The 21596-nt window shown below is 58.1% G+C and overlaps 2 protein-coding genes across 2 annotated transcripts; one reads left to right on the plus strand and one right to left on the minus strand.

The window, feature by feature from the left end:
- The first annotated feature begins 283 nt into the window (after positions 1-283).
- On the plus strand, positions 284-13238 carry ROBO3 (roundabout guidance receptor 3). Its single transcript, XM_062508526.1, has 25 exons — positions 284-431; positions 3581-3907; positions 4613-4770; positions 5732-5852; positions 5926-6064; positions 6620-6747; positions 6828-6952; positions 7338-7509; positions 7592-7803; positions 8028-8109; positions 8194-8362; positions 8449-8615; positions 8856-8980; positions 9061-9280; positions 9362-9474; positions 9585-10065; positions 10145-10271; positions 10351-10454; positions 10535-10744; positions 10834-10990; positions 11059-11226; positions 12489-12595; positions 12685-12762; positions 12836-12943; positions 13024-13238. The coding sequence occupies exons 1-25, from the start codon at positions 284-286 to the stop codon at positions 13236-13238; spliced, it is 4161 nt and encodes a 1386-aa protein (XP_062364510.1).
- A 1338-nt stretch (positions 13239-14576) lies between these two features.
- On the minus strand, positions 14577-21262 carry ROBO4 (roundabout guidance receptor 4). Its single transcript, XM_062508799.1, has 20 exons — positions 21199-21262; positions 21033-21077; positions 20665-20943; positions 20449-20587; positions 20248-20375; positions 19402-19514; positions 19104-19323; positions 18897-19015; positions 18206-18377; positions 17965-18115; positions 17752-17882; positions 17150-17326; positions 16776-17067; positions 16211-16698; positions 16072-16150; positions 15886-16026; positions 15436-15798; positions 15019-15356; positions 14765-14902; positions 14577-14677 (listed from the first exon to the last, which is right to left on the minus strand). The coding sequence occupies exons 1-20, from the start codon at positions 21260-21262 to the stop codon at positions 14577-14579; spliced, it is 3678 nt and encodes a 1225-aa protein (XP_062364783.1).
- Positions 21263-21596: the final 334 nt, after the last annotated feature.

Below are 21596 nucleotides of genomic sequence, written 5' to 3' on the forward strand. Positions count from 1 at the left end.
GTACTGAGCCAGACTGGACTGAACTGAGCTGAGCCTAGCCGAGCAGAGGCAAACTGAACTGAGCTGGACCGGGCTGAGCCGGATTGGGCTGAGTCTTGCCGGGCTAAACCTGACTGGGTTGAACTGAGCCGAGCCCAGCCGAGCAGAGCCGAACTGAGCTGAGCCAGACCGGGCTAAGCCGGATCGGGCTGAGCTGAGCCAGTCTTTGCCGTACCGGGTAGCGTCGTGCAGAGCCGATCCGAGCCAAGCCGGTCTCAGGCAAGCCACGCAGAGCCGGGGCAGGATGCTGCGGTACCTGCTGAAGACGCTGCTGCAGATGAACCTGTTCGCCGACTCGCTGGGAGCCGAAGGCTCCAACTCCTCCTCGCTCCTGCTCGGCATCAACCGCTCCAACGCCGCGCTGCACCTGCCCGATCTCGCCCCCGGTAACGGTACGTGGTCCCCGGTCTTTCTGTCCCCCTGTCCCGGAGTTCCTGCTCCTGGTCCAGCCGGGATGCTGGAAGTAGCCCGCAGACTCCAGCCCCAGCTGGGACCCTAGCAGCACCGACGCTGGATTCCCAACCTGTCCTGTCCCCAGATCGGCACCTGCATCATGTCCCAACTCCGAACTGACCCAGTGTTCCCATGCCAGTCCCGTGTCCCCATTCTGGGAGCTCCCTGTCCCCAGACCAACTCTCGGGAGTAATGTGGTGTCCTTAGGTTGTCTCCACAAACCGAGACCAGCCCACTCTCCCCACGTCAGGACAGTCCCGGTGTTCCCAAACTGGTCCTGTGTTCCCAAATCCTGAACCACAAGCAGCTCCTTGTTCCCAAACTGTCCCGTGTTCCTACATCAATTGCCAGACCACGAGCTGGGACAGACATGGCATGCCCAAATTGTCCCCATGTCCTAGACCAGTCCCCAGATCCGAAACCAGGGACAACCCAGTGTCCTCAGACAGCCTTCATGTCCCCATATCCATCCCCAGTCTCCAAACCAGGACCAGCCCTGTGTGCCCAAACCAATTCCCAGACACAATTAGGAGAGACTCCACGTCTCCAAACCAGTCCTCTGTCCCCAAGTCAGTCCCCAGACTACAAACTGAAACTGGCTCCATGTTCCCAAACTGTCTCTACATTCCTAAACCATTCCAGTGTCCTCCAACCAGCTCCGTGTTCCCTAATCCTCCCCATGTCCCCAAACCAGTCCCATGACCCCTAGGTGGGACAGAGTGGGGGTGAAGGAGGGGTGAGGGAGAGGGTGTCTGCCTGAATTTTGACTCCATTTTGAGCTTCTCCCCTCTTTTTTAGTCTGTTCCCCTCCATCTGGCCCTGGGTAGCTGGTGAGGGGGCGGAGGTGTTCCCAAACCTCACGGGACCCCTGCCCCTGCATAGCCAGCCAGGCACAGGAAGGAGCCTGCCCTGACCCCCTGCTTGTCCCAATTAGTCACCGGGCCCAGCTGCGGCCCCCTCAGTTCCTGCTGTGCCCCCCGGGGGTACCCAGTACCCTGCAGCATTGCTGTCATCCCCATGGCAGCCACATCCCATCCCCATGGCAACTCCATGGGCACCCCAAATTGCAGCCCACTTATGCCCGCATCCTGCCCCAGGGTGTGGGGGAACAGGGGAAGGGCGTGTGTGAGTGGGAGATGGTGTGTGCTATGTGTGTCTGTGCAGCGTGCACACGTGTGCATTTATGGGCAGTGTGCATGCTCGTGCATGTCTGTACATTGTGCAGGTGTTTGCATGTCTTTATAATGTATATGTGTGTGCATGTGTGTATATGTGTGCATTTATGTGCAGTGTTCATGGGGTGCATGTGTGCATTTAAATGCAGTGTGCGTGTGTGCATGTGTGTGCGTATGTGCAGGTGTGTACATGTCTGTACAGTGTGCATGTGTGTGCATGTGTGTGTGTGCAGCAATGTGGGTAAATGTAGGCTCGTGGCCCCACCTGAGCATGTGCAGATGTGCATGGATGTGCATGGATGTGCATGGATGTGGATGTCCCTGTGTGTGCCCCTGCGCACGCGCACTCCTGTGTGCATATGTGCGTGTGCGTGCACCTCTGCATGCCTGAACACACGCGTGTGTGTGTGTGTGTGTAAGGACAGCCCCCACCTGAATGCACACATATGTGCAGATGCATGTGTGTGCATGCACACATGCACACCCTGCATGAACACACACACATGTGAATGCATCTGTACATGTGAAAGCATGCACCCCCCTGCCTGAATGCACGTGTGCGTGTGTGTGTAAGTGCAGACACACGTGTGTGCCTGCATGTGTGTGTGTGTGAGTACCCCTGCATGACTGCCCATGCGTGCCACATGCATGTGTGCACACCCCCTGTGCTTGTAATGCACATGTGCATGCATGCACGTGTGTGCAATGCACTTGCATGTGCGCAGGTACTTGTGAGTGCCTCTGTGTGTGTGCACACCCCTGCATGGCTGCCCACGTGTGCATGCATACACCTGTGTGTAAACACACGCAGTGCCTGGCTGCACGTGTGTCTGTGCAGGGTTGCACATGTGTCTGTGGACGTGCAGGTGTGTGCAGATCCACACTCGTGTGTACACGTGTGGCTGGGCATGCAGTGGTGCGTGCCTGTGCCACTGGGCCAGCAGTGGCACTTGGGGACTGAACTACCAAGACGTCCCAGCATTAATGAGCATTAATTATGTTGGCATTAATGACCATCCATCAATTCCCATGCCCTAGCAGGTTTGGGTTTTTTTTCTGGAACAGCCCCACAAACCAGTATGGGGCTTTTTAAAATTTGAAATTAAGCATTTTCTGCAGCCCAGAATGACCAGCTCTGCTACAGAAAGTCAGCACTTGCAGCTGATGGTGAAATCCCTGTTTGGGGAGAATTTAGCCCTAACCCCATTTCCTCAGGGATGCCCAAGTGGAAACTGGGTGGAAAAGGCCCTTACTGCGAGCAAAGCTGCTTTGTTCCACTGGCCTTGCCTGACATCCTCCTGATCTGATCCTAAGCTGTGCCACAGGAAATTTAGATTGGATATTAGGAAAAGGTTTTTTATTGAAAGTGATTAAGTGCTGGAATCATCTGCCTGGGGAGGTGATGGAGTCACCATCCCTGGATGTGTTTTAAAAAATATTGGATGTGGCACTCAGTGCCGTGGCTCAGTTGAGGTAGGGCAGGGGTTGGACTTGATGATCTTTTGAAGGTCTCTTCCAACCTGGTGATCCTGTGATCCTGTGATTCTGTGATCCTGTGATTCTGTGATCCTGTGGTTCTGTGATCCCGTGATTCTGTGGTTCTGTGATTCTGTGATCCTGTGGTTCTGTGATCCTGTGGTTCTGTGATCCCATGATCCCGTGATCCTGTGATTCTGTGATCCTGTGGTTCTGTGATTCCGTGATCCCGTGATTCTGTGATCCTGTGATCCTGTGATCCTGCTCCCTCCCCACGGCACCCACCCTGGGATACACTGGGCTGGGACCTGGCCACACTTCATCTCTCACCTCCTGCCCTCCAAGCAAAGCAGGGTCTGGAGCCAGCAAAGCACCACACAAGCCAAGGATGCTCATCCCTCCAAAGCCCATCCCTCCCCCTCCCGATCTTCCCGCAGGATCCCACAGCCAGCTGGAGGACACGGCTCCCCGCATCGTGGAGCACCCCACGGATGTCCTGGTGTCCAAGGGGGAGACGGCCACGCTGAGCTGTAAGGCCGAGGGGCGCCCGGCCCCGGTGGTGGAGTGGTACAAGGACGGGGAGCGGGTGGAGACGGACCGGGAGGATCCCCGCTCCCACCGCACCCTCCTCCCCGGGGGATCCCTCTTCTTCCTCCGCATCCTGCACGGGAGGAGGGGAAAGCCCGACGAGGGCGTTTATGTCTGCGTGGCCAGGAATTACCTGGGGGAGGCCACCAGCCGGAATGCTTCCCTGGAGGTGGCCGGTGAGTCCTGAAGGGAGGATTTGAGTGGGGGAAATTTGGCGTTCTGGTATCATCCCTGAGCCCAGCCTGCTCTAGTGGTTGTGGGACGAGGGGCTCTCGCATTCCCGAGCCTCTGCTGCCAAGGGGAGAGGGGAAAATAAATTAAAATAAGGGGAAAATAAATTAAAACAAGGGGAAAATAAATAGAAATAAGTAAAGTAAGTGAAAAGGAACGAAACTAAATTGAAAGAAGTGAGAAATACTGGAAATAAATGAAACCAAGTGGAAACAAGTGAAAAAAGAAAACAAGTCAAAATAAATGAAAATAGAAGTAAGGAAGTTAGTGGAAATGAATGTAAATAACAGAAAAGAAATTAAAACATAGAAAAAAAAGAGCAATTAAATAAAGAGTGAAAATAATTGTAAGTTAAAATAAATTAAAAAAATAAAATAAGTGCAAACTAGTGAAGAGAAATAATGAAAAAAACTGAAAACAATTGGAAATAAATGAAAATAAGTGAAAATTACTGCAAAGGAGTGAAAATAGATTAAAACATGGTAAAATAAATTAAGAGTTGAATATAATGAGAACAAATGAAAGCATTTGAAAGTGAATCAATTTGAAAGTAAAATCAATGAAGATAAATTAAAATCCCACGACGGCCCTGGTGCTGCCGCAGCCCGGGGCTGCAGGGCTGGGGGGCTGAGGCCGCTGTGTCCCCGCAGTGCTGCGGGACGATTTCCGGCAGCCCCCCGGGGACCTGGTGGTGGCAGCGGGAGAACCGGCCGTGCTGGAGTGTGTCCCGCCCCGCGGCCACCCCAAGCCCAGCGTCTCCTGGAAGAAGAACGGAGTCCGGGTCAGCGACAAGGACGAGCGGCTGACGGTGCGCCTTACTTACCTCTTAAATAACAGACAATGAGATGGTTGCCAGACATATTTCTTCTATTTTTTTTTCTATTTTTATATTTCTATTTTTATATTACATTTTTATCTAATTTTATATTATATTTTTTGCATTTCTATTTTTATTTCTGTATTTATTACTACCTAAACCCTTATTTTATGTGTTTGTTTCTTTTTTCCTTGTCATTTTTTGTTTCTATCCTTCATACATTTGACTACCTTTCCCTACATTAAACCAAAACCGTTTATTATCATTCCATCCATACCTAACCTTCCCCCATTTTTCCCCCACCAACAAACCAAACAACCCAATCATTACCCCACCATTCAACAATGAACTAGGGAGCCAGAACTAGGCTGAAGGTGATGCAAGGGAGATGGGAATGTTACAGGGATCCAGGATGCGATGGGGATGTGGGGATGTGTGGTGTGGATGTGGGTGCAGTGAGGATGGGGATGCAGTGAGGATCTGGAATGTGATGGGGATGTGGGATGCAGCAGAGAGTTGTGTGATATGATGGATACGGGATGAGATGGGGATGTAGGATGGGATAGGGATATGGGGCACATCAAAGATTTGGGATGCAATGGAAATACGGGATGTGATGACAGTGTGGGTGCAATGAGGATACAGGATGTGGTGGGGATGCAGAATGCAGTCAAGATGAGAGATGCAATGATGATTTGGGATGCGGCGGGGATATGAGATGCTATGGAGATGCAGGATGCAACAGGGATGCAGAATTTGATGGATATGGGAGATGTGATGTGTATGTGTATGCAATGAGGATGTGGGATGGTGTGGAGATATGGGATGCACTGGGGGGTAGGATGCAGTGGGGATGTGGGATGTGATGGGGATGCAGGATACGGTGTAGACATGGGATACATTGTGCATGTAGGATATAATGGGGATGTGGGATGGGCTCTACTTCCTGCAGATCCGTGGTGGGAAGCTGATGGTGGCCAGTACTCACAAGAGCGATGCTGGTGTCTACGTCTGCGTGGCCACCAACGTGGTGGGGGAGAGGGACAGCGAGCCAGCCGAACTGGTCGTCTTTGGTGCGTGGGGATTCAATTTTTGGGGTGTAAGGGGGATGGTGCTATCCTGGTGGGACTGACAGCCACCCTGCAGAGCGCCCAGCATTTGGCAAGAGGCCCCACAACCAGGTGGTGCTGGTGGAGGGGACGGCAGAGTTTTCCTGCGAAGCAGTGGGGGATCCACAGCCAGCAGCGCGCTGGCGCAAGGAGGAGGGTGAAATGCCACTGGGAAGGTGAGTAGGGGGTGAGGGGGTGGCTCAGGGGCACCAAGGCCAGCCAGGGTTCTGTGGTGCAGCTGGGTGGCATCAGTGTGTGCCAGCCTGGTGTGCTTGGAACAGCTGGCATCCTCATGGCATCAAGTAATTGCATCCCATAACCCTGGTGCATCCTCCATCCTCAGCACACCCTGCATCCCTATTGCATTCCACATTTTCATCGTGTCACATGTCCATCACATTACACGTCCCCCTTTGCATCTCAAATCCCCATTGCATCCCACATCTTCTTTGCATCCCACATTCTTATTGCAACCCAAATCCCAATCACATTCTGTATCCTCACCGCAACCCACGTTGCATCCCATGTTCCCATCACATTCCGCATCTCCACCACATTTCCCATCCCCATCTCCTCTCCCATTTTCCTGCATCCCAGATTTCCACTGTACCCATCACATCCCACATTCCCATCACATCCTGCATCCTCACTACATCCCAACACCATGGCACCTTACACCCTTCTGGTGCCCCAGCGCGCTGCTGGTGCCACAGCCTGGCGGGTTCCCCCAGGTGGGAGGTGCTGCCAGACAACACCCTTCGGATCAGCCGGCTGCAGGTGGAGGATGAGGGCACCTACACCTGCGTGGCTGATAACAGCGTGGGCAGGTCAGAGGCATCGGGCACCCTCACTGTGCACGGTAAGGGGGGCCCTGGGGAGCGCCCTTGGGTGCTGCTGCAGTGCCCAGAAAAACCTTTGTCTCTCCCCACATTGCTGCAGTGCCCCCCCAGCTTGTCACAGGGCCCCACGACCAAGCTGTCACCCCTGGCCAGAGTGTGACTTTCCAGTGCCAGAGCAAAGGCAATCCACCACCTGCTGTCTTTTGGCAGAAGGAGGGGAGCCAGGTCTGTCTCCTTCCCTTATCCTTGACCCCACACCCAGTCATAGCCCCATCCTTACCCAAATCCCATTACCATTTCCATTCTATCTTGTCCTTGTTATCATCATAATCCCCATCCCAATTCCCACCCCATCCCCAACTCATCTCCATCCCAATCTCATCCCATCTCAACCTCACACCAGTACCAATCCTCATTCCTACCTGTCCTCATCACCATCCCATCACAGTCCCTATTACATTCCTGTTCCCATCCCCCATCCCCATCCCCATCCCCATCCCCATCCCCATCCCCATCCCCATCTCCATTCCCACCCCTAACCCTGTCCTCATCTCATCCCCTGCTTCTCCTCCTCCTCCCTCATCCCCCTACTAATCCCACTCCCTCTCAGACACTGCTGTTCCCGGGCCAGCCCCCAATCCCTTCTGGCCGTGTTTGGGTGAGCCCCAGTGGAGCTTTGACCATCATCAATGTCCGGCCCAGTGATGCTGGCCACTACCTGTGCCAGGCTATCAGCGTGGCTGGCAGTGTCCTGGCCAAGGCAGGCCTGGAGGTGACAGGGGGTGAGTCCAGTGCCAGTGGCACATTCAGTGTATGAGTGTCACCCACCCCAGCACCCAGCAATTCCCAATTTGGTTCCTGTAGCACCCACTGAACTCCACCCACCAGTGATCAGCCTGCTCCCTTCTAACTGGACAGTGCTGCCGGGGGGGGCCACGGTGCGGCTGCCTTGTGGAGCAGGGGCCCATGACCCCCCAGGCAGCGTGGGGTGGCTGAAGGATGGCAGTGCCCTGGTAGGTGTCCAGCCCCGTGCCAGCCTGCTGGAGAACGGCACGCTGCAGATCACCGGCCTCCGGGTGAGCCGGCCCCGGCAGGGGCACCCGTGGGGGATGGCAGGGAGGGAGGGAGGGGGCAGTGGCTGTGAGGAGTGGAGCAAAGGGAGATAGATGCTCGTGGTGGTGGGTACAAACAGTGCTGGGGCTCAGGGTGGGTGGGTACAAAGCGTGGTGGGTGCTCAGGGTGGTGGGTGCTGAGGTGATGGGTGCTCAGGGTGATGGGGCAGGAGCTCTTCCCCCTGCAGGTGAGAGACTCCGGGCTCTACGAGTGTGTGGCCACCAGCCCAGCAGGTGAGACACGCTGGGGCATCTCCTTGGAGGTACAAGGTGGGTCATGGACATGTCACTGCAGCGGGGACACAGTGGTGCTGGGAACAAAACCACTCCTGACCTCCATGCATCTCCCTGCAGGTGATGAATCCAACCTCTCCCTGCCTTCCCCTGCACCCGGTCTCATCCCTGGGCCACCCTCCACCCCTGTGGTCACCAACGTTACCAAAAGCAGTGTCACCCTGAGCTGGAAAGGGAACGAGGACAGTGGTGCCACCGATATCACCTCTTACATAGTGGAGGCTTTCAGGTATCACACAAGCCTCTTCTCTGGCTGCAGGGATGATGTGGTGGCCTGGTACCACCCTGTCACGGGTCACCCCTGTCCCCCGGCAGCCAGGCGGCGGGTGGCCCGTGGCAGACAGTGGCAGCCGATGTGGAGGGTGAGACCCACACAGTGACCGGCCTTGTCCCTGACACTGTCTACCTGTTCTTGGTGCGGGCGGTCAATGCCTACGGGCTCAGTGACCCCAGCGGCATCTCCGAGCCTGTGCGCACCCGAGGTGAGACCCAGCAGTGACATCAGTGGAGGTGTACACAAACCCCCCACCCTTGAGTCCATCTCCACTTGGTGACACCAATGGAGGTGCCTGTGCACCCAAAATCTTTGGGTCCATCCTTACCCAGTGATGCCAATGGAGTTTCCCATGGATATGCCATGGGTATGTGCTGTCACCATGGCTCCTTCACTTGGTGACGCCGGTGGAGATATGCATGGACCCTCCACCCTCTCATGTTTCCAGCAGACACCGATCCCATGCAGCAAGGGCTGGATCCTGAGCAGTTGCAGCAGGAGCTGGCACAAGTGGCTGTGCACCTGAAGGAACCTGTGGTGCTGCCACTGGGCACCGTCCACCTCTCCTGGACCGTGAGTGCTGAGCCTCCCTACTGGTACAGGGCTCCCAGTGTCGATCATCTCCCCATCCCACCCTTCCCTCGGGTCCTCAGGTGGAGCACCAGACACCCTTCCTTCAGGGCTACCGGGTGCTGTACCGGCAGCGTGGCGGGCGCTGGGAGGAGGCACAGACGGTGTGGGCTCCAGGGGAGCGGGGGGCCCTGCTCACCGAGCTGCGTCGGGGCCAGGACTACGAGGTCAAGGTCCGACCCTATTTTCATCACCTCCATGGTCCTGACAGCGCTGTGCGAGCTCTGCACACCCCTGAAGCGGGTGAGTACAGGGATGCGGGGGATAGTGTGGGTCCCCGGGGACAGCCTGGAGGTGACCCCCCCATGTGTCCTCCACTGGCAGCTCCCAGCGCCCCGCCACGAGCTGTCAGTGTGGCTGGGAATGGTACCAGTGTCCGTATCTCATGGCAGCCACCGCCTCTGGCAGAGCAGAATGGTGTCATCCGTGATTACCGGGTAAGTGTGGACAGCTGCAGGGATGTGGCAGGTCCACTCTGTCCACTCATGATACCGTGTCATGGTGTCCTTATGGGTGTTCCCCATCTTTTCCTCCTGGTCCCCACCAGATTTGGTGCTTGGGCAATGAGAGCCGCTTCCACATCAACCAGAGCGTGGAGGGAACAGTGCTGGCCACCGTGTTGCAGGGACTAGTCCCCGGGGTCCCTTACCGTGCTGAAGTTGCTGCTGCCACCAGTGCTGGTGTGGGTGCTCGCAGCGCCCCTGTCCCCATCCATATCGGTGAGTCCCTCATTGTCACAACTTGCAGCCATGGGTGGGGCATGACGGGGTCACCCAGTGCTGTGCTGGGGATGGCTCCTTGGCACCCTGCCGTTGTGTCCCTCTTTTCCGTGTCACTTGCAGCCCCCCTGGTGGAGAGAGATGCGGGACCAGCAGGCGGGAGCAGCTTGGCTGAGCATTTAGCAGAGGTAGCCAGGCAGCCAGCCTTCATTGCTGGTGTTGGTGGTGCTTGCTGGGTCATCCTCGCTGCCTTTGCTGCTTGGCTCTACAGCCGTCGCCGGAGGAAGAAGGAGCTCAGCCACTTCACTGGTACAGGGGGGTGCTACACCTGAGACCCCTCACCCCCCACCCCTCACCCATCAGCCACCCACCATCCCTCTCTTTACAGCATCCTTTGCCTACACGCCCACCGGTAAGCCCGTAAGTGCCCCGGGGTCCCAGTACAGTCTCTCGCTGCCCTCACCCCCATCTCTTTCCACAGTCGCCTTCCCGGCTCCAGTGCGCAGCAACCCCAGGTAACGCCCCTGGCATCCCCCCCCCTCCCGGGAGCCCCAGGGCTGACCACCAGCGTTTCTTCACACCTTCCCCTTGCAGGGCAGCTGCCGGCGGTGCTTACCCGTGGCTGGTGGATGCGTGGCGTGGTGGCAGCACAACCAGTGCTGCTGGTTGCTTGGGGACCACGGAGAGATACTACAATGGTGAGGGGTCAGCAAGGGGCTGGGTGGCTCTGACTGAGGGGGTCACGATCTGCCCTGATGATGCTGGTCACCCTCTGCAGGTGCTGGCATCACCCGTTACATCGCCCAGACGGAACAATTTGGAGCAGGGGCTGGTGAGGGGCCGGTTTACAGCACCATCGAGGTTGACAGTGAGGAGCTCTGCACATTCCCCCGTCCCTTCTCACAGTATGGGAGCTCCTACCCTGGGGGGGGTTCCCAGCCAATGGATGCTGCAGCTTCCCAGGTGCCCCATGGCTGGGCTGAGCACGGTAGGGTGGTCGGATGGGTGGGGGCCCACGTGGGTGCTCGTGGTGTGGTGTCCTCCCCACAGCCCCCCCAGCATCCCTCCTTGGCACAGGGGCCAAAGCAAAGCTGGGTCAAGCAGTGAAACCACCGGCAGTGAGCTGGACAGAGCTGCTGCCCCCACCGCCCTCAGCCAGTGAACTCAGCCAGTATGCCCAGGAGGAGGAGAAGGAGGAGGAAGAGGAAGATGAAGAGGAAGAGGCAGCTGGGGGGTCAGTGTGGGAGCTTGGGGTCTGGGCATGCTGCCCCCATCACCTACCCTGTGGTCTCCACCCTGCAGGCTGGGGATGGAGGTTTGGTACCCTGGTGAGGACATCCCGTGTGCCACTGCAGCATCCTCACCCACCACCTCCTCTGGCTGCCGTTCCACCGCCACTCTGACACCATCACCTCGCACCACGGAGGACATCCCTCGCCTCCGTGACTTCGATAGCTCCCTCTTGCCCCGGTAGGAGATGGGCCTTGCTTGGTATGGCCGTGCCATTGGGGTCTGGATGTCCCATTGGGGTCCAGATGTCCCATCAAGGTCCAGATGTCCCACCATGGCCTGGGTCTTCCATTGGGATTCAGCCATGTTGTCACTACCCAGCCCTGCCATGCCATCATGGTCCAGCTGTGTCATTAGGGTCCAGGTGTCTCATTGGGGTCTAGATGTTCTGTTGAGGTCAAGATGCTTCACCATGGTCCAGATGTTCCACCAAAACCCAGATATTTTGTCACCATTGGCTCTGCCATGCTGTCATGGTCCAGATGTGTCATCTGTGCTGTCATAGTCCAGCCATGCCACCGAGGTCCTGGATCTGGATCAGACTCTGGATGTCCCACCATGGCCTGGGTGTCCCATCACAATTTAGCCCTGCCATCATGATCTGGTCCTGCTGTGCCACAATGGGCTGGCCATACCTTTGGGGTCTGGATGCCCCAATGGAGTCTGGATGTGCTGCCATGGTCCAGGTGTCTGTGATCTATCCATGGTGTCACCATCCACCCCTGCTCTCCAGCTGTGCTCTGGCCATACTGTCATGACACATCCATGACACTGGGCTGGCTGGGGCGTTACAATACAGCTGCCCCGTCACTAGACAGGTGAGCCATCACCACCCAGCTGTGCTGTCGTGACCCAGCTCTGTCATGATCCACCTGTGCCATTACAATTCTGGCATGTCACTGCACTCCAGCTGTGCAGCTGCAATCAAGCTCCATGGCTGCAGTCCAGCTGTGCTGTGACCCAGCTGTGCAGCTGCAAACTGCATGGTTGCAATCCAGTTGTGTTGTGATCTAGCTGTGTCATGATTTAGCTGTGCAGCTGCAATCTGTCAGTGTGGTTGCAATCCAGCTGTGTGGTTATCCAGCTGTACTGCTGCAATCCAGCTGTGTGACTGTAATCCAGCTGAGCAGCCTCTATCCAGCTGCACTCTGGATGTGCCATTGCAGGCCAGCCATGCTATCACAACCTTGCCAGGCTGTGGTCCTGCACCTCAGCTGTGCCACTGCACTCATCTAGCTCCCCTTTGCCACCCCAGCTGTGGCACTTCTATCCAGCTGTGATGCTTCAGCCCAACTACACCAGTGCCATCCAGCTGTGACAATTCCACGTGGCTTCTTCCAGCTCAGGCACAGCTCTAGAGGACTTGTGCCAGCACTGTGGTGGCCACTGAACCCCCATCCCACTCCCCCTACCCTGGCTTCACTCCTCCCCCTCTTTGCCAGGAGACCCCCCCACGGCGTCAGCAGCCCCCCACAGGCACCCAGTCCCTCGGTGACTCCGGATGCCAGCGAGGGCCACCCATCCCGAGCCCGCTGCCCTCCTGGCACAGGTGAGCCCTGAGGGGCCAGTTTGGGTGGGTGGGGGCCTCACTGCCCCCCATTATTGGGGGGTCTGACGCTGCCATCCCCACCCCCCAAGGGAAAACACGCGGTGTGATCTCCAAAAGTCGCCTGAAGGCCGAATGCAACCGCTACCGCCGGGAAAAGCAGATGGGAGGTGAGTGGGAGTTAGAAACAGGGAGTTGAGGAGGCTCAGGGGAGCTCAGCCCTCTCGTCCCTCTCTGCCGCAGACCTGCCGCCGCCGCCGCTGCCGCCGCCGGGCGAGACCCCCGGGCCCTGTCCGGAGCTGGAGCCGAGCGGGGCTGAGCGCAGGGTCACCCCCCGCCTGCCCCGCGGCGGTAAGGCAGGGCCACCGGCTGCGCGACAAAAGGGCTGGGGGCGTCACTGCCGAGCCCCAACCTTGTCCCCTCCCCTGCAGATGAGGTCATCCCCTACAGCAAGCCCTCCTGCCTGCCCCGCGGGCAGGTGTCCGGCAGCTGCTCCACCACCGGCAGCGGCTCGTCCCGCGGCTCCAGCAGCTCCCGCGGGCGCGGCTCGGGGCGCGGCCGGACGCCGGGGGACCGCGGCGAAGGGAGCGGCCACTGCCGCCGCCCAGGGGCCCCCTTTGCCTGCCCGCCGCAGGAGAAGCGATAAAAGGGAGGATGACGGAGTTGGGGACACGGGGATGGGAACGCAGGGGACACGGAGGGATGTTCTTTAATTTCTGAATGGCTCCATGGAAATAGGGTTGCGCAGAGGTCGCGGCCAGTGGGCGTCAGCGTGAGGGGGGACGGGGATTCTTGGGGTGGGGCAAGGAATTCACAAGGAATGAGCACCCTGGGGAGGGGCAAGGATGCTCAGGAGGGACAAAGAAGATGCTCAGGGAAGGACATGAACCCTGGGGACAGAAACAGTTGGGACAGATGAGCAGAAGAGGGATGAGGGTGCTGGGGAGGGGTGAGGAGGATGCTTAAGTGGGGCAAGGATCCTGGAGACAAGGACAGCTGGGAGGAACAAGGATGCTGGGGAAGGACAAGGACATCTGGGAGGGATGAGGTGATTGAAACGGAAGGGGACAGTTTGTGGGGGGCAAGATTACGTGGGGGCGGACAAGGACACAGCAGATGGATGAGGGTGCTGGTGAGGGACAAAGAAGGCTGGGGAAAAGGATGCCTGGAGGGAAGAGGACACAGAGGAAGGACAAGGATTTCCAGGGGACTGAGGATTTCTGGGGGGAAGAGGACACTTGGGAAAAACAAGATTGCTTGGGAGGGACAAGGACAGTAGTAAGGGACAAGGAGGATGGTTGCAGGGGGATGAGGACAGTGGGGAAGGAAAAGAACACTTGGCACTGGGGACAAAAGAACTGGTGAAGGATGAGGATGCTCAGGAAGGCTGAGAAGCCTGGGAATGAGGATGATTAGGAGGGACAAGGACATTTAGAGAGAGCACAAGGCCACTCAGGTGGCTTGGGAAGGATGAGAGCACTTGGGAGAGACAAGGATGGACAAGGTGGGACAAGGATGCTGAAGAAGGGCATGAACTATCGGCAAGCACAAGGACAGTTGGAAAGAATGGGAATAGTCAGAAGGAATGGGGATGGTCAGGGGGTCAACAACCCTAGGAAAAGACAAGGACATAGGGTGGACAACAGTGCTTGGGCTGGAGAAAGATAGTTAGGGGGAAGGAAGATGCTGGGGAAGGAGGACACTGAGGAAGAACAAGGATGCTTAGAAGGATGCAGACTCTTGGAGAGGATGAGGATGCTGGGGAGGAATGAGGAATCTGGGAAGGAGAGTGGATACTGAGGAGGGATGCGGACACTGTGGAAGGAGGACACTTGGGAAGGACAAGAGGCTGAAAAAGGAGGGACACCCACGCGTCTTGGTGCCACCCACCCTTTGTGGGTGGCTTTTCCTAGTAAAGAGCCCCTGTTTGGGGAACTGCCTAATAAAGCTGGATTTTAGCTGAGCCAAGGGGACTCTGGCCTTGCTACATCCTGCGCCCTGGGGACTGCCATGCTCCTGTCCCTTCTGTCCCCAGTTCAGCACCTTCCGTGGTCCAGGGGCTGCCAGTCCCTGCCCTCTGGCCACCTGAAAAGCAAAGGAAACATTTTTCAACACCCTGCAACACCTCACTGCCACCAGTGCCCACCACCCTGGCATTAGGGCACTACGCACCCCTCCGTGAGCTACTGTTCATGGCTGCCTCTGTCCTGGTCCTCTGTGGGACCTCCAGTGCTGTCCACCAGTCCCAGGTGGTAGTGTGGACTCCAGGTGGGAAGACCTGCTCCAAGGGCGATGGTGGTGGGGACGGACCTGCAGGGAAGAGAGCAAGAGGTAGTGGCATCACCATGGTGCCATGATGGAGCCACCTTCCTTGAGGAGGTGGCAGTGCTCAGGGTCAGAAGGGGGTCCAGGGACCCTACACTCACCCCCATAGGCCCCATCGGTGTCCTCAAGGCTGCAGCAGAGGCCATCGACAGCCACGGCCAGTGCCCGGGCAAAGCTGGCATCCAGGAGGAAGGAGCTGTCACAGGAGCTCACCAAGCTGCAGCGAGTGCTGGCAAAGTTGTCCTCTGAGACAGACCCCCAGCCGTTCAGCAGCGACCCTCCTGGTGAACCCCTCGTTGCTGTATGCTCTTCCTCCTCGTCTTCTTCCTCCTCCTCCTCCTCCTCCTCCTCCTCACCTAGCTCAGAGGCTGGTGGCCCATAGATGTAGCCATAGGTGTGCAGGGGTGAGAAGGACCGCGGTGTGGCTGGTGCCGGAGGTCTGTGGGGAACACAGTGGGGCTACTGCTGGCACCAGAGGATATTGCAATCATGGGAGTGTCCCAGGGGATGGGGAATACCTGCAGCAGGTTGTGTCCTGGTCCATCTCCAGGACCTCAGCCACCTGTTGTTGTGTGAGGACCTCATCACTGAATGCTGGCGAGACACGCCCAGTGGCCAGGGAAGTGTCCTTGGGGTACCTGGTAGCCAGGAATATGTACCTTGGGTGCCTGCTCTCCAATGACATGTTCCTGGTGTGGCTGGTGCCTGGGGATATGTCCTTGGGATACCTGGTGCCCAAGAATGTGTTGTTCTGGTGACCTGTGACTGGAGACACCTCTTCGGGATGCCTGGTGCCTGGAGATGTGTCCCTGGGGTGTCTGGTGGCTGGAGATGTGTCCTTGAGATGCCTTATTGCTGATGACATGTTTTCAGGGTACCTGCTGCACAGGGACATGTCCCTTGTGTACATGGTCACCAGTGATGGGTCCCTGGGGTTGCTGGTGGCCTGAGACGTATCCTTAGAGTACCTGGTGCCCAAAAACTTGTCCCTGCGGTGCTCGGAGACTGGTGACATCTCCTCAGGCTGCCTGGTGAGTGGGGATGTGTCCCTAGGGTGCCCAGTGGCTGGCGATGTGTCGATGGCTGGTGACATTTTTTCAGGGAGCCTGCTGCACAGGGACATGTCCCTTGTGTGCATGGTCACAAGCGATAGCTCCCTGGGGTACTTGTTGGCTGGGGACATGTCCTTGGCATACCTGGAGGCCAGGAACTTGTCCCTGCAGTGCCTAGTGGCTGGTGACATCTCCTTGGTGAGCCTCGTACCCGGGGATATCTCCTGGGGGAGCCTCATGCCTGGGGATGTGTCCTTAGGGTGCCTGCTGGCTGGGGACATGTCTGTGGGATGCCTGGTGGACAGTAAGATGTCCCTCTGGCACTTGGCCACTGGTAATGGGTCTCTGGGGCACCTGGTGACCGGGGAGGTGTCCTCAGGGTGCCTGGTGGCCAAGACTGCATCTCTCTGGTGCTTGGTTGCTGGTGATGGATCCTTGTGGTGTCTGGTGGATGGTGACCTGTCCCTGGGGGTCCTGGTGGCTGAGGACACATCCTTTGGATGCCTGCTGTCCAGGAGCATGTCCTTGGGGTGCTCAGTGACCAAGGACGTGTCCCTAGGGTTCCTGGTGGCTGGTGACACATCCCTGGAGCTCTCTCTGATTGGGGATATGTCCCTGGGGCATCGCATGACTGGAGATGTGTCCCTGGGGATCCCAGTGACTGGGGACATGTCCTTGGGATGCCTGCTGACCAGAGATGTGTCCCTGGGGCATATGGAGGCTGGGGACCTGCAGGGGCAAGGGACATGTTGGGTTTTACAGCAAAGGGTTGGGTCCCCCATCTGGATGGGGACACCCAGACTCACCGTGTCACTGGCGGGTGCCAGGCGTGGGTTGGTCTCGGGGGTGTCACCGGTGACCTGGTTACACCAGAAGCCAGTGAAGTGCTGCCCCGACGTGGTTTAGGAGTGCTGAAGATCGGTAGCCGTGGGTCCCTGCTGTCCATCATGGCAGCGGCGGTGTCACCCTCATGTCCGCATTGCTGAGGCTGCCTGGCTGCCAGCCCAAAATCTGTCCCCCACTCGCCTCCACTTCCAGTGACAGGGATGTGGCTGGCGCCAGCTATGAGCACCGGGGTGCTGTGCACTTGATGCAGCTCTGTGTGGGGAATGAGGGACACAGAGCCATGGGCCATTACCCTGGTGTCTCCTATGTCCCCTCATGTGTCCCCTGCACCCACCTCTCTTATGAAAACGCTCCCAGGGTGCTGGGTTTGGGGTGCTGGGTGAGGAATGCACCCCGGGGTGCCCCCCACCACAGCAGCCCATGTCCCTGAGGGGTGGTGGGTGTCCCCCACGGAGGCTGCTGTGGATGGGGGGTGTGGGAGGGCCAAGGCTCGGCGGCTCCAAGGAGAGGGCTGGAAGAGTAAGAGAGGTCAGGGCACCCATGGGGCCATGTGTACCCTGTCCCCTCTGTCCTTGGGTCTGTGTGTCCTCAAGTCCTTGCTGCCTGCACACAGACAATGGTGAGGGTCCCATAGCACCGGGGGTCCCAGGCATAGGGTGGGGGTCTGGGGTACACTTTGCTGGTCCCATGGAACTCTGTGAGGGTCCTAGGCCTGGACTGGGGGTCCTGTTGCAGCGGGTCAGGGTTCCATGGAACAAGGTGGGGATCCAATGGCATCACATGGGATGGATGGGGGGTCCCATAGTACTGGTGGGAGTTCCATGCCAGAGAGTGGGGGCTTTACAGCACTAGGTGGGGGCCCCAACCTTAGTGTTCACTGGAAGGGTGGGGGGTCCCATGGCAATGGGTGGGGATCCCAGTCCCCACGGGGCTCACTGGAGGGGTGGGGGTCCCTGCCGTCACTGCCCAGGAGTCGGCTGCTGAGGCTGCTGCTGCTGCTGAGGTTTCGGGGGTCACAGCTGGGTTTCCAGGCACCACCAAGCCATGGTGAGTCACCAGCCACCAGCCTGCAGGGCAAGACATGCTGTCAGCACTTCAATCCCCACCACACCAGGGATCTGCTCTGTCCCCCACCCCATGGCCTCTCACCTGTGGCGAGCTGCGGCGTCCTGGCTGGCACGGCGCTGACAGAGGAGGAGGAGGAGGGCGAGTAAGGCCAACCAGAGCATGGAACCAGCAGCTGCGATGACAGCAGGCTGCCGCAGTGCCTGGACCACCCTGCTGCTCCCTGCTGTCAGCCCTACAAGGGTCCCAGCAGGGGATCATAAGAGTGACTTCATATCACCACTTTGACCCCCACTAGCACTCCACCTTGTTCTCCATCTCCTACCCAGGACTCCACATGTGGCATTGCTGGGAACCCCCAGCCCTGCGCTGTTGAAAGCTGCCACCTGGACACAGAATTCGGCCCCAGGGTGTGGGAGGAGGGTTTCCAGGCGGCTGGTGGATCCATCCACTGTCCTGTTGGTGGGACGCTGCCAGCCCTCACCTATTGACCAGACCTGGCAGGCACCAAGATGATGTGTCCTGTTAGATGACTAGCCTTGATGGCCACCCTGTGGATGGACCCTCTGTGGATGGACCCCCTTGGATGAACCCCTTCAGATGAATATCCCTTGATGGATCCCCCATGGATAGATTCCCTTGGATAGGTCCCCTTAGATGAATTTCCTCGATGGACTTTCCTTGGAAGGACCCCTTTGGATGGGCTCCCTTGCATGCCCCTAGGATGGACCTCCTTGGGTGAATACTTCTTGAATGGATCCCCCTTTGGATGGACCACCTTGGCTGAATCCCCTAGGCTGGACTCCTTTGGATGCCACTAGACAGATGCCCTGGGCTGGACCTCCACCTTGGTTGGCCCTTTTGGATGAACCCCCATATTGAGATACCTCCTGGATGGTTCCCCCCTTGGATAGACCCCCACCTTTGACAGGCTCCCCTTTTGGACAGATCCCCTTGGATTGACCCTCCTGGGCCAGATGACTCCAGCCCTACCCCCTCACCCCATTTCCCCAAACCTGGTAGCCCTGGATGACACCATTGCGGGCTTCAGGAGGAGGTGGCTCCCAGCTCACGACCACAGTGCCATTCCCTGTCTCAGCCTGGATGGTGACGTGCTGGGGCGCTGCACTAGGCGCTGCTGGGACAGGGATGCTGAGACTCCTGGGACTCCCAACCGACCTCCCTGTCCTCCCCCCAGACATCCTGGGGTACACATGACGCACCTTCCTCAGGTATCCAGAGGTGCCTGCTGTTGCTGTCTGAGCCCTGGGTCCCTCCAGTGTAGGGTCGGACCTTGAACTCATACTTGTAGCCCCTGCGGAGCGCAGGGATGATCGCACTGAGCTCCCTGCCTGCATCGTGCTGGATCCAGGAGGTGGTGACCGGGAGCAGGCTGCGGTACAGCACCATGTAGCCCACGGGCACTGGCACTGGCATCAGCATCTGCAGGGGCAAGTTAAGGTGGGACAGGGGATGTGTCCCATCCCCCCTCCCCTGGGGACAGCCGAGCATCACACCAACCTGCCAGCGGAGCTGCACGGCAGCAGTGGGCAGGGCAGTGCCATTGTCCAGGTGCAGCCGCACAGCCAGCAGGTCCCGTGGTGCAGTCTCCTGCTGGCCCGTTGCCAGCTGGTCTGTGAGGCAGAAGGTGAATGGCAGTACCAGGCAGGACCGAGGTCCCCTGGCATCTGCCCACACACCTACCTCAGATACCTGCACATGGAGATCCTGATGGATACCTGGATGGACTCACTCAAATGGACCCTTTTGGACAGACACCCTTTGATGGGTCTCTCTTTAATGGACCCCTCTTGGATGGGCCCCCTTTGATGTGTTGCCCCTGGGGATGTGGCACGGGATCCCATGATACACCCCTCTGATATGTCCCTCTTAGACAGACCCTTCGGATGGATATTTCTTGTTCTCTCCCCCTTTAATGCACTTCCACCCTGCATAAATCCCCTTCAATGGATCCTCTTGGAGGAACCAAGTTGGCTGGACCCCCTTTAGGTGGGTGATCTTGAATGAATCCCCTTGGATGAGCTCCCACCTCGATGCATTTCCTTAGATGGATCCCCTTATATGGACCTTCTGGGATGGAACCCTTGGATGGATCCTGTTGGATGGATGTGTTTAGATGGACCTACCTTTGGAAGTGCCCCCTTTGATGGATCCCCTCAAACGACTCAGCTGGATGGACTTTATTTGATGGATGACAGATGACCTCTCATGGACCCCCATGGACAGATTGCACTTGGATGGCCCCCTTGCATGAACCCCATTTGATGGACCCTGTTAGATGGATCCCCTTGCATGAGCCCCAAGATGGCCCTGTGATGGTGGAGGCCATGGAGGTCCCACACTGACCCTCCACGTGCAGGAAGGTGGTGGCAGCAGCGGTGCCCAGCTGGCTCTGTGCTGTACACACGTACGCGCCGGCATCGGCAGGCGTCACGGCGTAGAGGCGCAGAGTGTGCTCCCGGTCCACCTCATGCCTGTGGGTCACCAGCTCTCCATCAGCCTCATCCCCACACCAGGGATGGGACACCTCCCCCCGGTACCACCTACCTGCCCCAGGGCAGGTCTCCATGCTCCTTGTGCCACTGCACCTGCGGTGCTGGGTCACCTCGGGCGCTACAACCCAGCTCCACGGTGCTGCCAGCCACCGCCACGGCGTCGCTTGGGTGGCGCACAATGCTTGGCTTCTCTGCAGGGGGACATCAAGGACATTGCACCGTGGCTGGGTGTGACGTGCCCACCACCTGTGGGAGACCCTTGGCTTACCCAGCACAGAGACGCGGGCACCCCGGCTCTCCCTCTTGCCTGCCGCATTGGCTGCCACGCAGATGTAGAGACCTGAGTCGCTCCGTTGTGCCGATGCCACCTGCAACTTCCCCTTGGTGACCACGTACCTGCCACCCACCAAGTCCAAGGTCACCCCGTCCTTCTTCCAGGTAATGTAGGGTTCAGGGTACCCCAAGGGGGGGACACAATCCAGCTCCAATGCTTGCCCCGCTGTGGTCACCAAATCACCTGGCTGCAGGCGGAAATTGTCCCGCAGCACTGTGGTGGGGAGGGCACACTGTGGGTGGGGGGAACAGGATTTTCTGGTGTCTCCCCACCTGCATCACCCACCCACCAGGTGTCCTTACCAGGCAGAGTTTGAAGTGCCGTGGCCACGCTGGGGAGGCGGCAGCCTGTCGGGTAACAAGGAGGTGGTGGAATGCCAATAGGTGCCCCAAGTGGACACGGTCTCAGATCTGGGGTGGGGCAGGGGGCAGAGTTAAGTGGATTTTGGCCCCCACGGGCTGCACTCACCTCCACGGTGCAGGGCGGCGAGGCAGAGCCCCAGGCCCAGTGCTGTCTCCCAGCCGCCCGCCATGCCGGCCCTGGCCAGCCTTCCCGTTTCCTCCTGAAATCTCGGTTCCTCCCTGCCAGCACCGGGCTGGATCCGGCTCCGGATGGGGGGGTACAATAGCCGGATGCGGAGGCCGGGAAATGCCGAAGGGGGGGGAAGGTGAACACAAACAGCTCAGCCATCCTGTGGCAGTGGGGAGTGTCCAGCCACGGTGGCAGCACTTGCAGACAGTAGAGTGGGGGACACCAGCAGTTAATGAATTTAATTAGTCAGAATAAATTCCCCTTTTCCTTTGCCATATTCAGAGGAGGACAAATTAAGAAGAAATGGGCTCTCAGCTGAGGACACCATCAGTAGG

The sequence above is a fragment of the Cinclus cinclus genome, chromosome 25, assembly GCF_963662255.1.
Source record: "Cinclus cinclus chromosome 25, bCinCin1.1, whole genome shotgun sequence".
In the NCBI taxonomy this organism is placed as follows: domain Eukaryota; kingdom Metazoa; phylum Chordata; class Aves; order Passeriformes; family Cinclidae; genus Cinclus; species Cinclus cinclus.

Excerpts from the sequence above, each read along its gene's own strand:
- ROBO3 (XM_062508526.1), top strand. The coding sequence starts at position 284 with ATGCTGCGGTACCTGCTGAAGACGCTGCTGCAGATGAACCTGTTCGCC. Across the intron at positions 432-3,580 it reads CGATCTCGCCCCCGGTAACG|GATCCCACAGCCAGCTGGAG; the intron begins GTACGTGGTCCC and ends ATCTTCCCGCAG. Across the intron at positions 3,908-4,612 it reads TGCTTCCCTGGAGGTGGCCG|TGCTGCGGGACGATTTCCGG; the intron begins GTGAGTCCTGAA and ends GTGTCCCCGCAG.
- ROBO4 (XM_062508799.1), bottom strand. The coding sequence starts at position 21,262 with ATGGCGGGCGGCTGGGAGACAGCACTGGGCCTGGGGCTCTGCCTCGCC. Across the intron at positions 21,078-21,198 it reads CGCCGCCCTGCACCGTGGAG|GCTGCCGCCTCCCCAGCGTG; the intron begins GTGAGTGCAGCC and ends GTTACCCGACAG. Across the intron at positions 20,944-21,032 it reads GGCACTTCAAACTCTGCCTG|TGCTGCGGGACAATTTCCGC; the intron begins GTAAGGACACCT and ends TCCCCACCACAG.